At 35.9% G+C, this 27802-nt stretch overlaps 3 protein-coding genes and 1 long non-coding RNA gene across 4 annotated transcripts; 1 reads left to right on the top strand and 3 right to left on the bottom strand.

Moving 5' to 3' along the window:
- Nucleotides 1-473: 473 nt before the first annotated feature.
- LOC137587259 (uncharacterized) lies at nucleotides 474-2712 on the bottom strand. Its single transcript, XR_011033902.1, has 5 exons — nucleotides 2629-2712; nucleotides 2253-2437; nucleotides 2005-2181; nucleotides 1498-1938; nucleotides 474-1219 (listed from the first exon to the last, which is right to left on the bottom strand). It is a non-coding gene; the product is annotated as an uncharacterized lncRNA (long non-coding RNA).
- Nucleotides 2713-3082: 370 nt separating this feature from the next.
- Nucleotides 3083-26716, top strand: LOC137587256 (coiled-coil domain-containing protein CG32809). Its single transcript, XM_068303584.1, is given in 16 exon segments — nucleotides 3083-3333; nucleotides 5083-5603; nucleotides 5744-6358; nucleotides 12676-12766; nucleotides 14044-14158; nucleotides 14231-14341; nucleotides 15333-15496; nucleotides 16556-16621; nucleotides 16747-16830; nucleotides 16958-17020; nucleotides 17207-17331; nucleotides 17333-17670; nucleotides 17815-17997; nucleotides 18063-18153; nucleotides 24386-24601; nucleotides 24705-26716. Coding segments are annotated over 15 exon segments (3768 nt in total). The 5' UTR covers nucleotides 3083-3333; nucleotides 5083-5159; the 3' UTR covers nucleotides 25767-26716.
- b6 lies at nucleotides 6510-11068 on the bottom strand. Its single transcript, XM_068303211.1, has 5 exons — nucleotides 10412-11068; nucleotides 7889-7982; nucleotides 7581-7701; nucleotides 7282-7503; nucleotides 6510-7217 (listed from the first exon to the last, which is right to left on the bottom strand). Exons 1-5 carry the CDS (start codon nucleotides 10989-10991, stop codon nucleotides 6525-6527), a joined length of 1710 nt encoding a protein of 569 aa, XP_068159312.1. The 5' UTR covers nucleotides 10992-11068; the 3' UTR covers nucleotides 6510-6524.
- LOC137582493 (uncharacterized) lies at nucleotides 14353-15047 on the bottom strand. The gene is made up of 4 exons (XM_068297064.1): nucleotides 15018-15047; nucleotides 14762-14951; nucleotides 14416-14705; nucleotides 14353-14360 (listed from the first exon to the last, which is right to left on the bottom strand). Exons 1-4 carry the CDS (start codon nucleotides 15031-15033, stop codon nucleotides 14353-14355), a joined length of 504 nt encoding a protein of 167 aa, XP_068153165.1. The 5' UTR covers nucleotides 15034-15047.
- Nucleotides 26717-27802: the final 1086 nt, after the last annotated feature.

Below are 27802 nucleotides of genomic sequence, written 5' to 3'. Positions count from 1 at the left end.
AGCAAAATCAGTAATTTAAGCAAGATGCAAATTCATTTTGTAGCTGATATAATATATGTATTTATATATGTATATGTTACTTGGTAAGTGATCACAACTGATCACTAACAATGATCGGTTGATTGCTATTTAAGGGTGTCCAATGTTTCAATGTAGTTTCCACTTTTAAAATCGACCGATATTATATAGATTATAAAAAAACTCGAAAACAATCCGCAATATCTGACTAAACTTAGCAACAATTAGCATTTGTTTATATATCTGTTTCCTTTTTTTTTTTTTTTTTTTTTTTTTTAAGCCAAACCAAATATGTATTGAAGATAAATAATTTTTCCAATAATTGCAAGTTATTTAATCGTTTTGTAAATAGAATTTATAATTATTTTTTTGGACAAATTATCTGAAAGTTCACTTACCCAAAATACATATATGTATGTATGAATGTATATATTTAATTATCTACAAAATGCCTCTTATATTTATACATCAATTTATGAAAATATATTATATACATACATTCTTAAATTAAGTTTTTCGGTTTTTTTAACAGATCAGAGAAACAATTGTATCGAGTAGTAAAAAAAAAAAAACAAGAATAAAATTTTGAAAATATGATCATTAATTTGAATCCGTAAAACTCTCTTCGGATGAGGTAACTATGGATTGACATTGCAGAAGATACATTGTACCATCTGGATAAAATAATTTAAGCACAGGATCATTCTGTTGAGTTTGGGCTGGAGTAGCATCATCTTGTGGCATAGGATCCTCAACATCGACCTCATCTATCTCATCATTACCATCATTATCCTCCACTTCATCTTGTATGGCCACAAATTCCAATTCAGCTTTTCTATTTCTCAAAAGGGTGTAAATTTTACAGCTTAGTATTATAACTTGGAAAACACAATTGATGCCAAATATGATATATAGTATTTCTATCCAATTATACTTTCTAATAATTGGCGTGGTCGTCGTTTGCAATTCTGTATTTTTATTACGTCTATTTGGCATCATTAGTTTGCTATAGAGGATGGGATCAAATTGAAATTTCACTCCGTTGGCCAAGTGAAATAAATACATTATCTCATCTGAAGACATTTTCAGTGATTTATAATTTTCCTTAGTTGAATCCTTTTCCTGCGTCATTCCCTGAGATGGGTGCAATTTCCGGCGTAAATGGGATGCGTCCAGATACTTATCCATTTGATTTACCATGCTATAAATACAAAATAAAGTGTGATAATTTTATCCTACATATATTAAAGATGCTAAAAATGTATATTAGACGGGAGGTCAACCAAGTTTTTGACTCAAAAAACCAAATCGGAAGACTGGGAGGAAGGACTTAATGAACTTCGATGGTGTGTGGTATACCAAAGTCGGTGCAACGAGTTACATAATTGCATTGCATTCTGTTAGTTGTTCATAGATTTGAAAAATGCCCAAGAGTATCGACATATAGATCAAGATTAAAATAACAATGATTTAACAAACCTTTCGTATGTAACAGCCAATTCTGTTGATTCCACATTTGAGTTCTCGATTGCCAGATATCCCATATTATTTCCTGCTATGGAAAGCGTTACTCGATCAAAAGCACTCCGAAAGAGACTCATAATCCATATTAGGTACTTCCAAAATATATTAAAATTCATTATTTATTTATTTTTTTTTTTAACTTCTATATCTCGACGCGTTCAATCGAAATATGAGAGATAGACGACGTTGTTTGCTTATAGGTCGACCCTTGAACATTGAAAATTTTTGACATAAAATTTCATGGGTAAATTGATATCGTGCCATATCGGTCATTATATAGAGAGACCGTTTGGGTAGCAGAATGTCGGCAAAATAAGAGTTTTGTTTATTCTCGGGTGTCAAACGCATAACCGAATCGCTTAAAAGACTTAGACCAGCAATTATATGACCACAGAACTGTTTGAAATAGAAAAGAAATTAAATATTCTTTCAAAATCCATTTCAAGTGATTTTCTAACTCACTCGCTTGCTATCCACATGGGGTTTGATAATTCCCTCAGGGGCTAGATCTAGTATATGGACATGGGGCAGCATATTTTCATCATCCTGAAATGCCTGTTGCCTTATACGTTGTATAACACTCTGATTATTTGAGTTATTCCATTGATTTAGCTCTAGTTCGCGATAATTTTGAATGGCCTTTAATGGGAAAAGGGTTTTTCTATAGTTTATGATTAATTGAACCTGTCGTTAATATTGTATATACTAACATCATCCCAATGATTGCACTGATAGGGCAAACGTCGTAAACGTGGTGATAATTCATCAAGCAGTTGCTGTTCATCATTTAGGCTAATAAAATCCTTAAGGATTTGCATATCCTTTGAAAATTGTTTAGCCTTTGTAGCAGGCCATTCGCCATGATAGTCAATCAAATTACTGGTTGAGTAAGAAGCTGTTAAAAATCCCCCAAAAAGGCAAAGAGTACAGTTGATCATATGACCGAGTTTTGCATGCAGCTATTTAGAAACGTTATACAACACTATTTACGCCATCGCCATGATGGTAAGCATAAAAGTAGGCAATTCTTTTTTTGCAAACATTGTATTTAAAAACGTTTCTGTTATATTTCAAATATTTACTTACCACAATGTTGAGTGCTGTTTGTTGTTTTTATTATTAAACTTTTAATAGCACGTCGACAGGTGAACATTATTTTTTTGTTTTTGTCCCATCAAAACAGAATAACTCGATTAGTCGATTGGCCTATCGAATATTGAGTATTTCTCCCTAACCAAATTGTAAATATTTATCTTAGTATATATTTCAATTATTTAGCATTCAATTAATAGGTTAAGAAACTATTTACTATGAAATATAATATTATAATTCTATGTTTCATTTAATTTTGTTAAGATTTCCGAATTCTCTCAACTCTCACGCATGCGCTTTGAAGGATTTTTAGGGCGGAAACGCTATTTACTCCTACTGAATATGTTGATATACCAGAAAGATTTTTGCTCCCTGTACTTGGGTTAGCAGCAGCTTGGGGTATTTTTCTTGTTGTTTTTCTTCAACGGATTGTTGGTTGTTGGGCTTTCAGTTTCGGGCACGGTTTGTGTGCAGTGTGTGTGTGTCCAAGAGAACGTATCGAACGGTTTTAAAAAGCGGTCGCATACCAAACGGCAATGGTGCTATATCTATATCTATTGCATTTGCATGGGTTTTTCAAACTCTATTAAAACCAAAACCGAAAAATTTCATTTAAAACGAAAACGGCCGAAAATCTCTACAAAAATTAACAACAGAAAGAGAACTCCCCTCGCTCCCTCTCCAACAAAAAAACAAAAAGTGCGTAAGAAAACTTAATTTGCAATTTTTTCGTGTGCAGTGTTCAATTAAAAACTGTAAAAGAAAAAGATAAATGAAAAACTTGAAATTCGAACTTGTTGTTTATGACATTTACATACATATGTACATATGTACGTATGTATGTATATGTATAGGTATATGGAAAATTTTGTATTTGTTGTTGTATGCCGCACCCGCTCTCAGTTATTAGCAAAATTCCTGTATATAAAATTTTGATAGAATTGAGACTTTTTTTTTGTACTTGGAATTTTAAAGTATACCATCAGTATGTATATATTAAGTACACCAACCGCCCCCCGCCCTTACCACCGCTCTCGCCTATAAAGGCAGCAAAAACCCTTAGGTCCTGTTCCTGTTCCTGTTCCCCACCACCTTTCATTCCCTTAAGTAACTCATCAAATTAATAATGCAAAAGTTTATCTAAGAGAAAGTTCTCGGCCCCAAAACTTGAAAGGACACTTTAAAAGAAAACCGCACACACACACACAGAACTTGGACACTATTGCAATCTACATATACATCTCATATATGTATGTATGTATGTATGAACATATGTATGTATGTCCTGTGTATATATGTATGTATAATGATAAAGTTCACTGGGTCCAGGAATCAGGAATCAAAAATCATATAAAACAGCTGCTGCTGTGCTCTTTGTTGCAATGGGAATCGGGTTGTAGAACAGTGACCATATCTTTGGACTTGGCAATTTGGAGCTAGTGTCGGAGCCGGAGCCGGAGCCGTCATGGAGTTTGCGCATATTAACTGCATTTGCTTGCCGCTCCTGATGTTTGGTAGTCCTTAATATACTGCTGCTGCTGTTGGTCCACCTTCGTTTCGTTTACATTAAGTGTCGAGCTTTGCCGAAAGAGCTTGAAGATTCCACCACACCCAACACACACACACACACACACACACACACACACACACACACACACACACACACACACACACACACACACACACACACACACACACACACACACACACACACACACACACACCATCTTAGCGAAGAGCAACAACAATCTTTCAAATTCACATCCTTCTTGTGAATTGCAATGCATTTGAGGGATGCAATGCGATGTCTTAAAAGAGATGGCAAGATGACATGATGGTGGAGGGTAAGGGTGGTGGTGGCGGTGCTGAGCGGATGATTTGCAAAGTGGTGTGGGTGAATATGAAATGTAAACAAAAACCGAATCAGAGATAATATACATACATACATACATACATACGTACGTAGTCTTTGTGATGAGTGGAAAACTTTGAATTGGCATTGAATAGGATTAATTGGATTCACTTCTTTCCATTTGAATTGTAATTGAGTTTCTTCAATAATAGAAAGTCCTCGAAAGGCAGCATAGGAACAAGGGTTGGAGGAATATTCTTCACATCTTGTGATTGATAATTCTTGACTTTGCAAGCGGTTACTGAGAGAGAGAATCCATAGCCCAACTGTGATTACAAAGTGATTTTACAGTTATTTTGTTTCTTTGCTTTAAATTACAGTCGAACTCTCCTAAAGTGAAGTTTTCTATTCTAGTTAATTTTGAGATACTTTTGTTTTTTGATTCATAACTCAACATAAAGTCGAACATTTTATAATACATATATTTCTCTAGTTTATTTATCTATGTATAAGTATAATAATTAAATGAAATTTTCTTTAAGAGGCAAGTTTGACTGTAGCTATTCACATTCGTTTTCTTTTCGTTTCGATTTCAGCTTGCAAGCAGTAAAAGAGAAAACGTTTGTATTCTTTGGCAAAAGATTAACCGATACAGAAATCATAGCGAATCAAAATGTTAATACGTTGGAAGAGTAAAGATAAAAGTTCATCGTCTAATCAAAATGCCTGTGGTTCGGGCAGCGGTGGTGGTGGCAGCAGTTCATCATCGAAAAAGAAGCGCAAGGGTCGTGAGGGGAGGTGAGTACTTAAACGCAAATGTTCTCTCTGGGGCGTTGTACAACACTGAACGGCTTTATGCTTGCACACAGAAGACTGGCAAAATGAACAACAAAAATCTGGTAGAATGCCGACCAACGAACAAATTGGCATTGGCGTCGGTGGAGTTGGCGGTGGAGGTGGTGGAGGAGGTGGAGGCGGTGATGAGCGCAGACGGGCCATGCGACGAGATGATCCACGGAGGCATACATTGGGCGGGGATATGTTAATCTATGGCGGTTCCCAGCATCCTCACGCCCATCAAATGGCACCACAACAGCAACGAGCCATGGATCTGGAGGTATGTATGCAAATTGATTCCACAAAGTATGTCACAAGGGATATTTTGATATATTTGCAGCCTGTAGCATACTTTTGGGGAGCAAAGTTGTACATTTGATCAATAAATTGTCTTACTTATTACCCTTTCGTTCACTGCAGATGAGCACACGCGCTCAAAAGAATAAAAAGAATCAACCAATGCGTGGCTATGCACCCGTCAATCAGGGCCCTCTCTTCGATGATGACCCTGGCATCATGTCCGAGGTGGAAACCGCCAGCACTGGCTTTCGTCGTGGCGGCAAACAGAGATCTTCATTGCCCGTGGTAAGGACACCATCGAAAACGTTGGAACGTCCCTTGGGTCTGGTCTTTTTGCAATACCGTTCGGAAACCAAACGCGCCCTGCTACCCAATGAGATAACCTCCATTGATACGGTTCGTGCCCTCTTTGTGCGCTCATTTCCACGCCAGTTGACCATGTCGTATTTGGAGGGGCCGAATGTGAAAATCTATATACATGATGCCAGCAAAGATATGTTCTATGAGCTGGAGGATGTTCGCTCACACCTACGCGAAATACGCGATAGATCTGTGTTGCGTCTCTTCGAATCGACCGAAGTGGCGGCTCCACCGCAAATTTTACCCGGCGGTCCGGGCATCCCACAGCCTCTGCCACAATCTCAGGCTCCGGCCAATTGGGATCAGGATCAAAGCTATTTCAGTGAACCCGAATTTGATTCCGATTACAAGCATCAGCATATACACAAATCGAAGGTGAGTGTTTTAATTACATAAAATTATTTTATTTCGAGTATATTTACAGGCGAACAAAAAAAAAAAAAAGAAAGCGAAGGAAATAAAATTAATTATGGGAAGGGAAAGGAAGGGAAATGGAGGCGGGGTACCACCCATCTTCGGAATACCGAAGATAATTGAGCATTTAAAAGTTGCCACAAGTGCCAACACTTTGACCCTTTAGGGCATTATTCATATGCTCTTTGACGTCCTTCCACGAGAAGACTATGGCCCCTTGGAAGGGTTCCGACTCACAGCTACTACAAATACTCATCACTGCCTTTACCTCCTCCTCCGCTGGCTCACGATCGTGTGTACTAATCTCCTCCTCGAGACTCATTTTCATGGTCAAGTCCTGTTTGAATTGTTTGCCACCAAAATCGGCAAGGCCATTATATAGCTCGGCGCCCGTATCGCCGCCATCATCGACAATGGAACCATCGTCGAGGAGAACTAAACCACGTTTCTGTAGCTTCTTATCTGAGGTGGTCGCCTCACGTTTGAATTGTATACGCGTTTCGGTCTCATCGATAAATTGGACATTTGCGGAATTGCTAAGCATATGGAACCGATTGCCTCCTGTTTGACTAGCTTGTGGTAGATTGAGTAATTGTTGGGCCACCAAGCGAGAGCCGGCATTTATTTGGCCGTTCACGAAATTTGTATTAATCGTAATGGCATCGTTTGGAGAACTACCAACAACTCCCCCTGCTCCTGTTCCCGTTCCCGTTGGCTGTGTTGGCAAATTGGGATTGGCTGGATTGGCTAAATTGATGCGTACTCTCGTAGGTATTTGTCCACTGGCCAGTAGATTATGCATCGGCTGGGGACGATTAATCTGCACAATCAATGAAGAAAAGTTATTAAAAAAGTGAGGCCTACTGAAAGGATGTTTCGCCTACCGTTGGCGGAGCACGTGTCGTGGTGGATACCTCCTGACCCTCATGATCGAAATGATGGACATGATGATGTTTATGATCACGATGTGCCTTGCCGGCGCTTAAGGCCACACGATATACCTGTACCATTGTCATCTCAAAATGCAGACCGTGGCTTATGTCACCGGTTACAGATGGACCACCGGATCGAAGTTTACCATTCGCCGGTATCTTGTGGCCCACCAACTGTGGCAAAAGGCAGAAAACGAAATGTGTAGCAATCGGTATGTAATTGAATATTTGATAGAGAGATAGAGACTCACCGAATTGTGAAAACCACGCCCAATACGTTCTGCCTTGAGCCATGCCTGCCATTCGCCAGTTTTGCCATTCCATGAGCTGCACATATGATGCCATTGACGCATGCGCAGCGGATAATTGAGTCTATCGAACGATGGAGATGGAGATGATGATAATGATGTTGTTAGTCAGTCAGTCAGTCACTTGCATTTTCAATTGCCTCAATTTAAGGTTTGATATCTCAATGGATAGCTGGCTGGCAATCGCCAGTCGCAATCATTGTCCATCGAGTATCGACTGATCGATCGATCGATCGATCGATCTTACTTACCTATACATTTGCTGACCTTTTATGGCCATCGAAAGGAAACTGGAATTTTGCGCATTGGCGACCCAGATTTGTATTTCGCGTGGTTCCTTGCCAACTACCCAGTGGGAGGGGGGTTGTACGTTAGGTGGTTACAGTAAGTGGAGCAGATGGAGCAAATGGAATGAAGAAAAAAAAGAGAGGGGGAAAAAAAGAAGGCAAAATAAATAAAGTGATTCAAAATGCCATTTCGGATGAATGATTGTGAAATTAACTGTAAATTGCGTGATGCTGTAATCCAAGTGAGCCAATTTTTGGCTCGATTACCCTTCAAAAGAGCAGCCCAGAGCATTTACGACCAGAGCATGTCTTTTCTGTTCCACAATACTTAATGGACTGACCACATCTTATATAGATTTATGTCTCTTAAATTGCTGTCATATAAAACTGAACTAATCTCAAGTTAACCCCTTTAGAGTATGCCCTACAACTAAGACGAAAGTTATTTGGAATTCGTAACAAATTTATGGCATTTGGCTTAGTCTTGTTGGCTTAAATTCAGAACACTGTTTTCACTGTTTTATTCAGATTTTCATGCAATATCGAGACTGACAGATATTTATTATAAATGTACTTATATTGTTTGGGGGTCTAAGATAATGTTCGATTTTGAATTATGAGTATATAACATTTGCAAAAGATATCGACCTTATTCCACACTGAGACACAAGTTGTGATCTTCCTTTTATGTGGTTTCTTTCTTCCTTAACTAAGTGGATATAATCAAGTTCTGATTTAGGGATAGGCAAAAAGATTTTGAATTTGATCAGTGGTAAACCCTTTGAGACCAAATTTAATTATAATCTGGAAACTGCTTGAAACTACTTCTAAAAGTATCTAAGAGCTTCTAAGTACCTCTGCCTTGTTTCAATACTTGCTGACTTATATCCTTTGATTTACTCTTTGACTGATCATTCAGTTTAAAGCAATATCGTTTTGATTTTAAAACGGAACTCCCACTTATTAGAGTGTTGAATGAATGAATTTGTTTATACACTTACTAAACTTGGGTACATTAATTTTGGTCAAAGGTTAGCAGGGCATAGAAGAAAGCAACTGAGACATTTATAGTATATTCTCAATAAGCACAACTAGTTTCTACAGTCATGTCAATCTTAACATTACCACTATATCATATAGTATATTTCAAGAAGACAGAATTTTATCAAGAACTTTTTTTCATTTGCCAAATTTTATAGAGATTCAAAGATCGAACAGCTCATAGGAAGCTTTTTTTTATATAGCGATCGATTGGAGAACTTTTCACCAAATTAGGTTAGTATTTTATGCAAAAGAGAATACAAACTTCATCATGGCCAAAATGCTTAAGTTTTAACTCCTTAATCGTCTCATTAGATTCTTCATTAGTTGGATTATTCATGAGACTGAATGTCCTTAATATATGTAAATACTTCTGTCCAATAGTGTTTTTCGGAATAAGCCATCATGTGAGATCATTTGGTTTAGCTGATTATTATGATATAGTCAAGGAAATGCATGCTAAGCTGACATTAAAGACAAAATCAAAAACCTCTTTACAAATCTTATTTGAATTGATTATTGTGTATGGAAAATGGAAAGTCAGGCTAAAATATTATTCACACACACACACATTTAATATTGTATATATTAAATAATTTCCTAGTTAACGGGTTCGGGTCACCTGCTGCTGCTTCAGGTGGAACTGGAACTGGAACTGTAAATTCCGGAAGCGCTTAAAATTGCATCTTTTTTCTTTTTGTAAAGAAAAATTATGTCAAATGCTAAAAAAAACTGAAACTGAATAATACTGACAACGGGCAGCAACAACAACAATAACAACAACAACAGACGGCGACGATGGCTAAAACTAAGCCGTTTCAGCGTTAACAACCGACTCTTGGAAACTGGTAAAATTATCGCTTATGTAATGCGACCGCAATAGCAACAACAACAACAACAACAAGCGGCTACGTCATGGGGCGGACAGTTGAACAATTTTGTTGTGTTTTTTTTTTGTTTTTGTTTCTTTTCTGTTTTTCAATTCAAAAACCTTAAAAAATCTATTCATGATCAACCATAGAAATTAGATGACACCAAAAAAAAAAAAAAATGTTGACCATCAAAAAAATAGAAGAAACAAACAATTTTTTTTTTTTTTTTTTAACACCGTCTTTTCAACGTGCAGCAGGAAGTTGACTTCCTTTCACTTTCATTCAACACTAAAAAAAAAAAAAACAGTTACCTATAACTGGGCAGCATCTCTTAGCGTCTCAGGTGCGAGATCGTCGGAGCGTGGCCTACTACAAAAATACATATATATAAAGAAAAATATTTCATTGCCCCCGTGGGCAAAGCGAAGGTCTTGCCAGATTATGCAAGTTGCGCATTTCTGTCAATTTTTTCGGTTTTTGTTTTGTTTGCCTGACTTTTGATGATGATGATGATGAGCAATGAAAGCGAAAGGTTTTTTGAACCCAGCTTAGAGTCCTACCCCCCAGCACTTACCCTCATAGGTGAGTAGAACATGATCGCCACTATGATTGGTGAATCGCATCCAAAAGCATAATGTAAACTGATCCAATTCGGGCAATTGATTACCATACTCGACCACACCGTCCTGATTGAAGGCAAATTTCTTGACACTACAACGATCCGAACCGTAGAGGGGTGAACGGGTGTGGGGAAAACCAATTGTGGGATCCTGCGAGATGGCATGCTCATGCTCTAGGCTATACGAGTCGTAGTTATCCAATTCAAGATCATCGATATCGTGAGCAAACGTTATCCCACTACCATGCTGGGAGGCACTGGTGGCCAATTGTGAGACAGATGCCGAACCCGATACCGAACCCACTGCGGCAGTTAGGAGACCATCGTGATCATCCTTGGACTGTGTGGCAAAACTGGTAGCCAATTCATGACTACTGCTAGCGGCACCCGGATGCGATTGTTTCAGACTATAGGAAGCTGTGCCCGAACCCGAACCCACTGATGATGCGATGGGTTTCCAGGCACAGGATGAGCCAACTAATAAAATGCATAGCATTAATGCTGTGCAAAGTTGATCTACTGCCGGTTCACACATATTTCCTTCAATTTGGTTTTTCTTTTTTTTTTGGGGGTTTTTTGGTTTTTTGATTTTGGTTTTTGAGTCGTTTGTAACGTCCGTTTACTGTGCTGTCTGGCACTTTACTAGTCAGTTGCGCCTCCACGCATAAGCCAAAGCCCCAGCCAAAGTTGAGCTTGAGTCGCACACAGCAGCGACTCTTTTAATACGTAACCAGATGCAAGTAGCCGACTGAGCATATACCCTTTTCAACAAGATTCTCTAGATTAAAACACTGGAAAAGATTCTTATTTCTAATATCTGTTAGACCAATTTGTTTAAGTCCTTAACTAGCTAAAACCAATAACTATATAACATTTTATGAATTATTATTATATTTATGTAACAAATTGTCAAACTTTTCCATGTTAAAACTTTAAAAAGTTTTGCAAGAATTTCTGATGGAAAACTTTCGAGTGAAGCATTTGATTTTGATTCCTATCTTAGCCATGTCAATATATACCCCTTCATATGCAGGGTATTATGATAATAACAACAACAAGAGAAGAGCAGCGCAGCAGCAGCAGCTCAGTCACCGCTTCAAGTTGTAACAAATTGTTGTAAGAAAAAAAAAAAGAAAGAAAAAAAATGGGGAAAAAAATTGCTTATATTGAAATTGAAACTGAAAATGAAACTGAAACTGGTTGAGATTGAAATGTGGCTTACGACTATTGCTAATGCCAAGATGTGCACAGAGTCGACCGATCGATCGATCGATCGATTGGCCAGCATAGAGAACTTGTCCAATAATTAGCTAAGATTATGCTTCCTCCCCCAGATCTCCCTTCGCCCATCCACCACCTACATATGTACGTATGTACATACATGCCGCAAAAACCAATTATTTAACCTTCGACAAAAACAAAAACATTGATTGAACATGGTAGATGGTGGATGAAACAAAGGAAACACTTTCATTTATTCAGTTAGCTATTATTATTATTATTTTTTGGCAAACGATCCACCAAATGGGTGTGGGTCAAATGCCAATTAATTGCACAGACACACACACACACGATCAACTCCCCATCGATCGATCGATCGATCCATCGATCATGACACTCAAGTGCTGTGTTTCTTTTGTTGGCCATGGCTTGGTCTTTAGCCAAATGTTTTGGCATCTATCATGAATCTTAAACATGGAACATGCCAAGTTTCAAGTGAAACTTATTAAAAACGATAATAAAAATGAAACATTTCACTGCAAATTTTAAATCTCTGTACCTGAAACCGAAGGCCACAAAATGCATACAAATTATCATAAAGTAATATTTATATGTATTTATTTGAAAAGTTCATTGGAACTTTAATTGTTTAAAATGAAAATAGAATTTTCGTGCCCTTGAATAGATCACGATTTTTCATAATTTGGCTTGGTCATCTAACTAAATTTCTATAGCTAAAAGAGCAAACAAATTTAACAAGATTTTTTTAATAATTTAAAGTTATGAATTAGGTAGATAAATTATGAAGTCGTGGAAAATACATCAAATTCAAAAAAGATTGATCAGAGTCAGCACAAAAAGTTATTCAGTTTGTCTGTATTGAAAAGTTTCAAGTTCTACGAAGGTGCACGATTGTCCGTGGCATACTTTAAGGGGCAAAATTCTCCATCTTTCTTTGAAATCCAACTAAATTGTCATTACTTTATCTTATCTTTCAGATTGGCAAACAGCCAGCACCCTATTATGTTGGCTCCTCACAAACCTTGCCACGTGGCATGTACTCATCGGAACGTAATAAAGTCTCAATGGGTGCGTACTATATACACAGAGATGTATATCTTTTGTATTTCATTGATTTTAGCTTGTCATTTTTTGAGTTTGGTTTCATTTGTTGGCCCATTCGCGATGCAAATCCATCAAGTCGGTCCGTTTAAGTCGGGACTTAACTCGAGAACTTTCAAATTGTTATCTATTTGCATAGCGGTATTCAGTTACTATATGTTTCTATATGTTCGATTTCACCTACACATACCCATACATTCAATCAAATTTATTTTTAAACCTAACTATATACATATATACGTATATATATATGTATATATGCAAAAAAAAGGAGCGCCTGTGAAACCACTTAGATCGCTTAATAGCAGGGGTAGCATGGAACCCCTGTTCCCCTATACCCCGGATCAGTTATACAGTATTCCAGGTACACACATACATATATATATATTTGTATATACTTCCTATATATATATATATATTATGTCATATATATACATAAATATTTCATTTAATATTTACTCACGATGCTAAAATTGATTAAGCTAAATAGTTTTTTAATATTATGCTTTGCAAAGCAGTGACCGACATTTCCCCCTAAAGTATGCAATTGAAAGTAATCAATATATAAGTAAAGAACACCTTCTAGCATATTTTTAGGGGCAAATTTCATTCATTTTTAATCTCTAAATTTACCATTTGTTTCTATTTATTTAATATGACCTTGCAATAATTCGATTCTAACGTTTATATAGTAATCCGATTTCACAGACTTACCCCATTTCAATTATTAGATTCATTTACAATTCGTAAAACCGATTTTGTATCTATATTCCTTTGAATTAAGTTAGGATTTGGGGTATTCTATTGGTCCAGTAAGAAATAGATAGAGATATGTATCTCTGGCTTAATAGTTTTCCTTTCCAAAGAAAGTATCATAATTTAAGTGAAAACAGATGAAACTGAAACTAAAAAAAGGAAGATCTTTTGTTTGGAAAAGTCATAGAAATGTTTCAATTATTGAGGTTTCTTTCTTTCGAAGAGAAAAAGAACTCTTCGAATTATACAAATGTTACAATCGTCTGCAAGGCCTACAAAGATTCAAAATCAAATCAAGCTTACATTTAAAAAAGAAATATATATTTAAAAGTATTCCCCATAATTAATATCATACTCATAATCATTGCACTATCATTTTAAATAAATTACAAGTAGTTCTATTTAGTTAGAGAAATTGTAATTAGAATAGAAACTTGCAGTGTTATCCAGATATTGAAGTGAACTAATTGATCCTTGTGAATTTACAGATGGTTACACCAGCTCACCGGAGCGCAGCTCAAGAGGAAACTATGAGGAGCCATATTATAGTCAATATGGGACACGTGGAACTGTTGTGGCCCCCATTATAGACGAGGAACAAGGGTAAATATTGTCATTTGGATTGATTTGTTTCTTTTCGTTATGCCAATTCAATTGATGCTTCTCTTTTCGCAGAGATGTGACCCTCACTGAGGATCAGTATGCTCTATATGGTATCAAAGTTGGACCTGGTCCTGGTCCCAATCGTTTGCCGCATCGTGGCAATCAAATCTATGATCCGACTAGGTGAGTCTCCTTCATTGCCCTCATATAGGTGGCATAGTCGTGCAGCAGCAGATGATGTTGTGGATGATGAAGACTTTTGCTCCTTTTGCTCCGTCTGTAGATCTTGATGCGTTTCACATTGCCATTCGTTAGGGTTGTGGTGGCAGTGGCCACTGGATGGAAATAGGTGGTGCCCTTGCTTTTAATTGCCTGAACAATTAGGCAAAGCAAATAGCCACCAAATGAGAGGAAAGCCAAAGCTGTGATACTAATCTGAAATAGAGTCTGTAATTTAGAAGGTTTCGGGTCGGCAGGCCAGGAGGATGACGGCGCGGAGGAGTGCCAGGGGACACTAGAACCAGTTGTATCATGATGATCTCCCCCTCTAAAATGGAAATGGAAATTAGCCAATTTTATATTAGTTAGAAAGATAATCTATACCTATCCGCAGCCATTAAAGCCATTCTTTCGGGTAAAGGCGATTCATTATTTTGAGTAATTAGCTCTTCGGTGGCCACGGGCTTGGGGCAATCCATGTGATTCATGCGTTCCACTGATTTTTGTAACATCAACAATTCATCCACTTGAAAATTGGACAAACAACTGGCAAAGCTCTCTGATGAACCGATAACTGGCAATCAAATAATAGAGACTTGTGTCTAAGATCCATTTATGGCAAGCCGATTGGACTACCTACCGCTGCAATAGGCCATGATCTAGGTTCTTTCCCAACTCGTTGACAACTGACAACTGCCAACTGTGAAAGTTGACACTGCCTTTAGCATTCCATCTCTGTGTGGGGTTTCTATGTATCTTGTCTTTGCCATTTCTGTTTCTATTTCTATTTCTTTCAATTTTGCGTTACGCCACTTGAGTTCCGGTTCTGACGGCAATTGGAGCGGAAGGGCGACATGAAAACGCAATTAACTCTTACAATTACCCAAGTTAATTGCAATGCGTCGTCGTTTATTGTTATTTGTTGGCTTTGTTTTTAATGCTTTTGGTTTTACAGGCCGGAAGATTTGCATCGCATACGCGTCGAGCATATGGAGCGACAATTGGCCAATCTCACCGGACTCGTGCAGAAGGCCTTGGTCAATCAGAATCCACAAATTGCTCCATTACAAGTGCCCACATTGGATCCCAACTATTTGGTTGTACCCAATCAAATGCAAGGTATACTACATTATTGTATTTACAATCTTTGATGTCTGTGTATAAATATTAGTTAGTTAATTGTCGTGTCTTAATTGTAATAGATTTGTGATAGACTCAAAGGTTTGTGATTAAAATTTCAAAAAACAAAAGCTCAGACAAAACAAATTCTCAAGTCCACTGAAAAGTTGTCTTTATTCAACTTGATATCTACTATCTACCATAGGCGAAGCGACTTTGCCCCTTAAAGTATGCAAAAGACTGAAAAAAGTATTCAGTGCTTTTAACAAACTTTGAAATTTTTAAGATTTTTCATTCAGTATAACAAATGAAGTTATCAATAACTCTTAATTTTGCCAATTTGTAACTTTAATAACTTTTTTAAGATGATATTTTAAAGTTATATCTAATTTTAATGATTTTAAGTTCAATATTGAATAAAAATTATGATGGCAAAACTCTCATATCCAACTAAACAGTGTAACTTTTCTATATTAATGTTAAACTTGTCCATATAATGAATTAATTGATGTCAAATTAATGCAAACTCAAAGTAAAAGTGTTCTTCTTATGGTCCCTTATTCATATTCATTACAGTCAAGTATGACTGTATACGAATTCGATTTCATTTTGAGTATATTGTTATTGTTATTAATATTAAGTCCACGAAGTGTAGTCCATCTGTATAATATTCTGCTTTATTAATATCACAAATCGCTTTGATTACACTTCTAAATGCTTCTCAATGCCAATGCAATATCCCAACCATGACTCATTTAAACATCAAGTTAGTTAGTTAGTTAAACATATATACATAAAGTAGATATCAGGGCTGAATTTAGGAGAGCATAAACATATGTAGAGTATAGAAGAGAGAGAGAGCCAACTTTCTAAATACGGCCCTGATGGATAGATCAGATAGATATAACTATGTATTTGCATGCAGTTTTTAGATATGTATCTTAATGCTTAATCCTTAAGATGGGCACATCCTTTTCATTGCCACTTGTCATTACTCATGCGTGTTGTTCTTGTTTTGTTTTCTTTTGTTGTTTTGTTTCACATGTTTTTTTTGTTTAGCTAACGGTTCCGATGATGGACTGTATGTTAGAGAGAAGGCACCCAAATTGGGCAAGAATTCGTGTCGTAAGTGTAGCCTTTGATCACCAATACAAACACACACACACACACACACACACATCCATCCACCCCACACCCACTTGAAGATTAGAGAACATTTGGTTCTGAAAGTCAAATCATTTATTTTACAGAGAAATCCGTGTCCTTTGAGAAATCTGTTTCGTTTAGCGATGATATACAGGGTATACCCAAATCTCATAGTCCACTACATGCTGGTAATTAGAGCAATGAAATTAGCGATGAATGATAACTTAGATTCAAACTGAACCATACACTGCACCCGCCCCCCAATTCCCCCATCCCATCTCGTTCCCACCCATGCTACTTACAACTACTCAACAGCTGATACGAAACCAACCAAGCCGGCAATCAAATCGTCCACCTTACCACGCACATCGTCACAAGGTAAGCGGAGACTGACCCCACTCACCCAATCACCGAATCTCACCCATTAAGACGCTTCTCTCACGCAAAACGAATCACTCAAATCACTCGAATCACATTCACACTCATTAACTCATTTAGTTCATTGTGAATACATTTTATATTCTGTCAAATGGAATTCATTGTCAACTGCATTCGTTTGTGTAGAACGCGATCGTCTCAAGCCGCCGCCACCACCCAAACCCATTGTCTTGGCCCAGACCACCCATCCCAGTTATCGAGCGGATATTGCTTTGGCCCCCGAGATGTACAATCATTTGCGTGGCCTGCAAAAAGAAGGCCAAGGATTTGCGGATGGAGGTGCGCACTCTGCGACGACTATCCCAGGCTCAGGCGGTGGCTGTACGCGAGGATATCAAGGGGACATTTATGCGTATACGCGCCACATTATTGGCCAGCAGTGGCAGCTTCTGGGGTCATCAGAACGACCAGGATGCCACACGCATATCACGTGAAGAGGAACTCTACAAACAGGAAGTGGTGCGATTAGAGAAAGATCTATCCGATTTGGAGGCATCCGTTGAGAATTTACGCGGTGAGGTTATCAATCGTCGCACACGAGTCAATATGACAGCTGTCGAGGATATGGCCCTTGTGTTGAGTCGTGCCAGGTAAGCAGAGCATCTCTACAGTATATACCTCCGTCTGTCTGTCTGTCTGTCTGTGCAATCAACTCAAACTCAATCAATTTCATAAAGATCGAACCACTATATCTAAATATTTCTGACCTATCATTATTTCTACTTCCTTTTTAGCAAAACTGTGGCCGAACTCAAGCTTAAATTTCCGGCCCTATCCAATGGCTTACGTTGCATTTTATCCAGCGAAATGGAGAAAGTGGTGCGTGAAGAAAAGTTCCTCAAAGAAGAACCCGATCGTTTGGAATCGGCACTGCGACGTTGCAAGAAATTAACTGGCACATTGGTAACACTGAAACGGTTAGTATAAATCGGAAGGGAATTCACCAAACCAGATCGATCTAATAGTTACGATGTATGTATAGCTTGGCGAGCGTTCAGGAACAACGACTGCCGCCCAATGAGCCGGCAATTAGCGAAGAGCCACGGTCAGCGGATATATCAGCGCCCGATAAGGTACGTACAGAAAGTATAATTCAAATTAAAATCATTTGTGGCACCAAAAAATTCACACAGTCTCAAAAATTAACAATAATGATGACTATTAAGCCGATGATGATGATGATAATGATGATGACAATTATGATGTTGATGAGATGATGATATTGATGATTATGATGATGATAATGTTTATGATGAATTGATATTAAAGTGCCATAATCCATACCCATACATACATAATTACTATTTAATACATACATATGTATAAAAACTATTCTTTCTAATATTCCTATGGCAGAGATTAGTTGCTTTTGGTCCTAAAGAACAAAAACCAACAAAAAAAACTAAAAAAAATACCAACATACATACTATATACACACCAAAAAAAAAAAAAAAAGACATACAAAATTTGCTATGCTTTCATTTTTGAATTGATAACTGATTCTCGGTCAGTGTGCGACAGTTGATTAAGCACGCACAGAACACTAATCCGAGTATATATTGTTATAAAGTTGGCAATACACACAAACACCCATCCACTCACACACTCATACAGCCATAAGCAGCACACACTCACACACACACCCTCCAATGCATACTAGTCAGATAGAGCTCCAAATCCACCCATCAAATCTGTCTTTCCGTTATCATACATATACATACATATGTAAATTCAAACAAAGAACTAGTTTGCTTAAGGAACATAGAAACTTTCAACAAAGAACTAGATCAGCTTATCACAGAAAGAACCTGCGAACTTTCATCTTTTTTGCAGTGTGAGAAAACTTTCAAATTCTTTAGAGAAAACCAAAAATTAAGTATTGTAAAATAAAGATAATGTTAAAGATATACATATATTAATAGCAGGAAGCAAAAACAGAACAGATTTAGATAATATTATCAAAAGGAAATTACAGATTCTAAGTAAATATCAAAAAAAAAAAAAAAAAAAAAAAAAGTGTTTACTTGATAACATTAATTCTTACATCACATATGTATGTAGCTTACATCATTTGGCTCAACCCCTCCACCCTAGACCCCTCTCCTCATGCTAAGTAGTAGAAAGCAAGATATTTGTGTGTAAATACATTGAAAAATGGGAACCAAAAAATAAAAAAACAATATCATTCCCGATCATAAATACATACATACATAACTAGCTACATTTATCGGAATACCCAAGAATGCAAACTTTTGAAACAAAAAACAAAAACAAAAATATTAATAATAATAATAATAACAATTAGTTGTGTAACCAATCGAAATGAACTCAATTTTATATTAAACACTTTTGATTTTTTTAGTTTTATACATATTTGGTTATGGTTAAATATTCAATTATTTTTGGTTTTCTTACATTTTCGTAGTAAAAAATTTGAGTTAATATTATGTTTTCGGTTCCCTTATGAATATGTTGCAATTGGCTGTTGTTAATATATAATATTATTCAAAAACAAAAATAAAATATGATCTAGTATTTCAATTTCAGTTTCATCGTTCATTTTATCTCACATATTAACCAAAAACATGAAAAAAAAAAAAAAACCAAATCAAAATCCAATCAAATTCAGATCGAATCGAATCGAAACCAAAAAAAAAAAAACATGGCATTGCCCTAAATATAGAGCGAAGCTTTACCTCTCCCCCCACACCCACACACACACACACTCACCCACACACACACCAAACACCACCCCCTAGGAGAAACCTGGCCCACCCACCACCACCTAATCCATCCATCGTAAACCGCAAACCCCCTTTAAATTTGTGTGGTGAGACAAACACCGAAAAATTGAAATTTCATTTGTTGTTTTTGTTAATTTTTTTTTTTTTTTTGATTTGTTTTTGTGTTCTTTTTGTGAAAAAATCAGAAAGAGATTAAAAGAATAAAACGAGTTGTCTTATCACCTCTCTCTCACTCACTCTCTCTCGCTCAATCGCTCTCTCTCTCTCTCTCTCTCTGTCTTACTCTCTCTCTCTCTCTCTGTTTCTCATTCTTACTCGATCTAAGTAAAAGTTACATACTTAAAAAATGGTCTTATAAAAATGAGGTTTTTTTACCTTCGTTCTCTTCTTCTTGACTTTTTTTTAATTAAAACCAACTATATGTACAATCAACAACAACAACAACAACCTACTACTACTACTACTACTACTACAACAACAACAACAATCCACATAGTTTAACTGGCGATGGAGTTCAAACTTCAAAGAGGCAATTACTGAGTAATGACTGCAAAAATCCTAAATAACAAATAACAAACAGAAATTATATAAAAACCAAAAAAAAAAAAAAAAAATCAAATCGAATCAAAATCAAAAGAAAAAAACCAAAAAAAAAAAAACCTTAAAAAGCAACTCTTTTTTTTGTTTCAATTATCAAAATAAAACCCATGAAAACCAAATCCAACCAAAAAATGTGGATCCTAACATCAAAACTAAGTCAATTTTCCTATTTTTGCTAAACAAAAAACAAACAAAAAAAAAAAAAAAAAAACCAAAACAAATATAAAACAACATAATTTGCTACGCATTACAAAACATAATCAACTAGTTTATACATTATTATGTATATTTTATTTTTGTATACTAATATTTAACTCTTCTACTGTCTATAAACTTCAAAAACCAAAACCGTTACTTTTTGAAATGAAAATCAAAAACTCCAAAAAGCAAAAAAAAAAAAAAAAAACAGAATATCAAAAGCAAAACTACAGAAAACAAACAATTCAATATCTATGTGTATATGTATATATATATAAATATATATATATTTATCTGATCTACATACATATATATACATACATATTTATGTATGTATGTATATGTATTTATATATAATCTCGATGCCAATTGGCAGCAGTGGAAAAAGTACGAAAGCAAGCAAAAGGCGAAACTGAGAGCAGAATTTAATAGATTGGTCACTGATTTCTGATTAATAATCTCTCTCTGTCTGTCTCTCTCTATCTCTCTGTCTCTCTCTCTATATATATATATATATATATTATAATAATCGTATAAATGTATGTGTCTAAACTACATCTAAATGTGTGTGTGTGTGTGTGTGTGTGTGTGCGTGTGCGTGTGTATATGTGTAGATAGAAATAACACAAAAAAATCCTTTTTTTTATACGGTTCGCTTTTTCGAATATCCAAAATTGCGTCTTCTGACTTTGATGTCCTTTTCTAAAACAGTTTCTCGAATATGACTCTTCCCCCCCAATTTGTTTTATTTTCTGCTTTCTTAGAACATCCTTTTATCATAAAACAAGTTTTGAAATGATTTCGATAATTTCGATGATTTCTCATCGAACCTAGTTCAAATAAACTCAAATTATATATAGGGCTAAAGAGAATTTTCTAAATTTTTTTTGTATCCTTTTTTGATGTAGTCTATTCCACAGACATCTCTAGATGTATTTGTTTTTCTTGTGTCAGCTGGGTTTATCTTTATCTTCTCTTTTCATTAACTTTGCTTTTCACCTTTATCCACATCCACGCCTACCACCCACACACACACACATACTAACACACCCACACACTATTCCGTTTCGCTAACTATCTACCATTTGTCTACTTGAACTTTTGTTTTCCTTCAGGTTCGCTGCTTTGCAAGTCTTTCGTTTTAATGTTTGTTCCTTGTATGTTTATCTAAATTGAATAGAATTGAATTGAATTGAATTGAATTGAATTGATTGATCGATTGATTGACTCCACATACCCTCACATACACACAGAGATCTTCTTCCAATCTATATATTAATTATTATATTATGTAAATTGTTCAATGTATGCTGCCGTCTACCTATTTGCCTACCCACATACATACAAACATATTCCTATTTAAATACATTATTGCCTATTAATCCGATATCCAAATGTTAGTCCCGCCAAAGATGTATTTATATACCTATATATATACTTACATATACATATATTCCCCTTCCCCTTATAAAAACTATATGACATCTGATTTACAGACATGGAATGAAAACTCACACAAATCTCTCAAAATTCAAAATTGGACTACTTTCTTTTTAATTTCAATCATGATCATCATTGGCATTACTTTTTACTGCTTTATAACTAATCCGGCCCTGGGTATAATCATAACTTTGAATGAATTAAAAATCAAGCCAAAAAAAAGCTAAATAGGTGGTTGATAAAGACAAATTCAAGGCCAACTCTGTGGCTAAAACCTACAACTAAGCATATAAATCTTAAATTATTAGAAACCGCCAATGTCCTTTCTTTCTAGGGATTGTTTGTCCCTTCTGTCCGATAAGCATAGAAATGATGGAAAAGTCTTTCAAATCTAAACGCTGAAATCCTTTATTAACTTTTAAGGAGAAAGTTTTCATTTCATGTCCTTTATATATGTATACATATGTATTATCCAAGCGTGCAGTAGGTAATTCTTTTGTTTTTCTATTTGTTTTTAAATGTCTATATAGAGCTTCTTATTTTAAAATCGGCTCAAGGTTTTTAAGTTGTTTTTGGGTTGATATTTTTTGAGTTGTTTGTTGTTTGCTGCTTTGGTTGTTTGTTTGTTTGTTCGTTTGTTCGTTTGTAACTACTTCTACTGGGTCATATACATCTGCGCACACAAAACATTTCATATTGATGTTGTAGTTGAGAACTAAAATGATCGATGTATAAAAATCAGAAGTAACCATCTAATCTACGTATCCCCCCTCCCCTTAAATAAACCTAAATGTCTACACACCAATCGAAAGCTAATCTATTTTTAACTCAAAAGACGCCATCGCCACCAACCCAAAAAGTCGAACAAAATCCTAACAAAAAACAAACAAACAAAAAAAAAAAAACAAAAAAACTAATCTAATCAAAAACAAAAAACAACAAACAAACAAACAAAAAACATGAAAATAATAAACAGTCAGTCGTCACATAATGTTCTCACTCATCGATTGTTGTCTTTGAAGTTTTAACCATCTAATCAAATCTAACCCAAATCTATTCGTATCCCCAACTACCACCACCTTCACCGCCATCCTCTACTTCATCATTTTAGAAAATCATCCAAGTATGTCTTGAAAATCTATACTATACATATATATCTATCTATATGTATGTATGTGTGTACGTCATTGTATTAGATTTAAAAACTAAACTAAATGAATCACTCAAGTGGTCCGATTACAGACTGGCAAAAACAACAACTGAACTTTAAGCGGTTGAGAATTGCAAAAGTTTAGATGAAAAACTCGAAATTTTACACCTTAAACCCGCCCCCTTTAAACAAAAAGAAATATCGTGGTGTCTATATAAACATATACATATAAATATCATATTCATATTCATATATCATCCATCTTATCATATACATATCATAGACAAAATCATCTATATACATATATAATCGGTGAAGCTTTCTTTTGATTTATTCTTTTGGCTATTGCTTTATTTGTTATTATTTTTTATTATTATGCATATGAATGTGTGTATGTGTGTGTGTTAATTTTGTTTGCTTTATTTTTGGCTTATCATTTTTATATAGTATTAATTTCTTATTTATCAGTTTGTTGATTCGGTTCCTGGTTTCTGTTTTCGGTTATCACAGAAATTCGGCTTGTTCATCAGCCTTCTTCTACTACTTCTTCTTCCATCTTCTTCTATGCCCAACATACATATATCAAATAAAACTAAATAAAAACAAAAAAAAAAAAAAAAAAAAACAAAAAACTATTGCTGTCGCTTGCTTTAGCTTAGCTTCAATCCAAACATTTAGTATAATATACGTATATAGTATATATATTATATATGTATATATATATATGTGTTTGTATATATATATATATATATATATATAGTATATATATTTATGCAAGACGATTTATTTATGGCACTGCATGAATTGAATCTCTCTCTCCACAAAACTTGCTAATTTACATATTTTGTTTGTATGTCAATTTTTGCTGGGTTTTATACTTGATTAATGTCCCCCAAACCCCCTAAAAAACTAAAAAAAAAAAAAAAAAAAACCATTTTCAAAAATCCCTATATATCTATCTATTATACTTAATATATATATATATATATCTCTATGTATAAATATATATATATATGTATATATATTTATATTTCTAAATGAAAACCTTATTAATACTTGCAATTTCTCATCATCTCCCCTTTCCCCACTCTGATTTTTGTTTTCGTTTCGTTTTGCGATTTTTGGTTCTTTTTCGGTTTTTTGGTTTTTCGTTTTTGTGTTGGAATTTTGTAGCCAATCCCAACACCCAGGATGGGGTCGTTCACTATCAGCGGGGGACTCGCACCCGAAAACGCACTCGATGCTCTGCTAGATGAGCTAAAAACATTTTCGAAGCCTATTGCCCAACAACAACAACAACAGCAACAACAACAGCAGCAGCAGCAGCAGCAGCAACAACAACAGCAACAACAACAGCAGCAGCAGCAGCAACAACAACAACAATACGAGGTAGGAATCAATTTCAAACAAAATATTACGCATACGACGTGTATGGCATACAAATATCTCTATTATCTTCTTTCATCCTGTGTGTTTGTGTGTGTGTGTGTAGATACGCCCCGAAGATTCGGCATCCGATGAGAGCGCCCAGGCCGCAGTACAAAGCACAGTTACCACGCAAATCTCACAGGCTCGTCTCTATACGGAGGCCAATATAAATATGCAACAGGCCAATGCTACCAATACCAGCATGGTTATGGCCATGGCCACCAGTCAACGCGGCGGACAACAGCAACAGCAACAACAGCAGCAACAATTGATGGTTCACACCAATATGGGAAGTTTGCGACGTCTACACTCATACCCCAGCGAATCGGATAGCGACTTACCCATGGCCAATGGCGGTAGCAGCGTCGGTGGTGGTGTGGGTGCGGGTGCCGGTGCGGGTACGGGCACGGGTATTGGTGGTGGCAAGCCACCAGTGCCCGAACGTAATGCCGATCTGATAACGAAAGTTGGACACAAACGTATACCGCCACCACCACCGCCACGCACCAGCTCACGCAGTCCACTGGCCAGTCCAACAAGCCCAAATGTGCCACAAAATATGTCTGCTGCTGCTGCCGCTGCCGCCGAATCCTCAATGAGTGGCGGCGGTGGTGACACCTCCAGCGGTGATAACTCTAGCGGCAATGAGTCCGGCAACGATCATGTCCAACGTCAAGTGGCCCTCGAGATGCGACATCAGGAGCTATTGAAGAAACAGAAATTGCTGCAAGAGCAATATCAACGATTGCAGCAAATGAGCAAAATTCCCTCAGTGGATGTGACATGTCCATCCTCAGATGGCAGTGGCGGTGGCGGTGGCGGCTCTGCCACTGGCACACTACGTAAACTGGGCAGTGAAACGAATATCCAGCAAAAGATAGCAGCCCTGAGTTTGGCATGCGAGGCAAATGGTGCAGCGGCTGCCGAGGCTGCTGCAGCAGCAGCAGCGGCCGCAGCTGCTGTGGCTGCCACAAATGGCGTGTCTCTGGTCAGTGGTGCTACGAGTGCGGGTGTATGTGATGGCGCCGCTACTGTTGGTGGTGGTGGCGGTGGTGCTGCTGCTGCTGCTGGTGGTGGTAACACATCCAGCACCACCAAACAGGTCTATGAGACGGAGATACTTTAACACAACTGGAAATTGGCGTGGAACGAAACCAAAATTGATATTTAAAACGGAAAGCTAAAAACCACACCAAAAACTGAAACTTCTCTTTCTCTTCCTGTCTCTCCCTGTCTCTCTCTCTCTATATATATCTCTCATCCCTTCTCCGATGAGGGGATCCCCCTCCGCTCATCCCCGTCCCAGCACTAACTCGATGTATTTGTGTTTGTGTATCCAAAATAATTGTCGTCGAAAATGCATTTAGAATTATATCAAAACTCAAACCAAACAACAAAAAAACCAAAAAAAAAAATTACAAAAAAATGAATGAATGAAAATCAAAAAGAGAAAAACCAAAACTAAGCACATTTAAAAAACCAAAAAATTCAACACAAAACATTACACAAAAACTAAATGAAACAAAAAATACAACAACAACAACAACAAAATCGAAAAGAAAAAACCGAAAGAAATCATCAACTATAATTGTGTAGTATGTATGGATTTGCTTAACATAATTGTTAAATGTAATATGCTCTACATCATCATCATCATCATCATTGTCATGATCATGATCATCATCATAAAAATGTTACATCATTGCTATGTATGTACGTACATTGATTGTTTTCTTGATGTATGAATGTTTGTATGAATCCTAAGCAAATGAAAGATTCCATCATAGATGGAACATAAAGGCAAAACCAAAAAAACCAAAAAAAAAAATCAAATTAATAAATAAATACATTAATCCCCCTCTCCATTGCCTATTCCAAACGCCAAAACTAAAAATTGCACTACACTTACACACATACCAATACATTCCCGCATACCTAGCATACATACTTACATACATACATACATACATATGTACATATTTACATATGTCATAGAATTTTATTATACCTTGGTATGGGAAGTGAGACTGATAGTTCTATATATTGTAGCTCATCAAAAGAAAAAACCAAATGAAAAACCCCAACAAAAAAAAAAAAATATAGCCAAACAGAAATTGCAATGAATGAATGAAGTGCATAATATTTAATGGCAAAGCAAGCAAAAGCAAAAGAAAATATATACAAAAAGTTTAATATTCTGTTTGGTCAAACTAGTTAAATCGATGCCAACAAATTGCATTTGAAAATTTGTAGATTTTGATTATTAATTATTTTGTTTTTCACGTGGTTCCATTTAATGGAATAGATTAGGGAAAACAGTTATTAAGAAAGTGACTAAAAAACTAACTCTCTCTTTCTCTCTCTCTGTCTGTCTGTCTCTCTGCACTTAAACCCTCTAACTAAACTCTCAAAGAAATGTGCCCAAAAATTAAAAGAAAGGATATATTAATATATTTATAGGATATATGTACCCAATGTCCAGTTATTTATTTTTTTTATTATCTCTCACGAAAAGACTTTAAGAATGGCAATCTATGACAATTTCCGTTTAAATATCAATTTCAAAGACAAACAAAAAACATATTGCACTTCAAAAGAGAGGTTTCAGTTTTGAAATATCGAATCAAATTATGCAAAAAGATTTGAAAGTAAAAAACCAAAAAACCAAAAAAATTGATTTCTTGGCTGTTTTTTTCTTTTTCAATTAACAAATTTAAGTTACGATTGCAGAAAGTTAGGCCTCTAAGGTTATAAGTAGATTTCAATTTTTGAAAACTTGATGCATATAATTTTCAGTATTAATTATAATGCAAGAAATTAAAATATAAACAAATGGTTTGCAGTATTATAAGTATTTTTTACATAAACTCACAGAGATACACACACTCACACACACACATTTACATCTTCATGTAGTATAAATTTGTTGCACTAAAAATCGAAAGCTAAATTTATTGTTCACCAGATTTTTGAATATTTTCAACATTTTTTTCTGTCAATCTATCAATCAATTGGTATTTGATTGATTATTCGTGTTTTTTTTTTGTTTTAGATTTTTTATTCATAGCATAAGATCAAATGATGAAAAACATACATCAGCTGGTACATCAATAAGAATTTTCTGTAAGACCGACTATAGCTCAAATACCATACATACATACA

Source organism: Drosophila tropicalis, unplaced genomic scaffold (genome assembly GCF_018151085.1).
Source record: "Drosophila tropicalis isolate 14030-0801.00 unplaced genomic scaffold, ASM1815108v1 contig_158, whole genome shotgun sequence".
NCBI lineage: Eukaryota > Metazoa > Arthropoda > Insecta > Diptera > Drosophilidae > Drosophila > Drosophila tropicalis.
The sequence above is the reverse complement of the archived record's forward strand: the minus strand, read 5'-3'. Positions and strand labels throughout refer to the sequence as shown.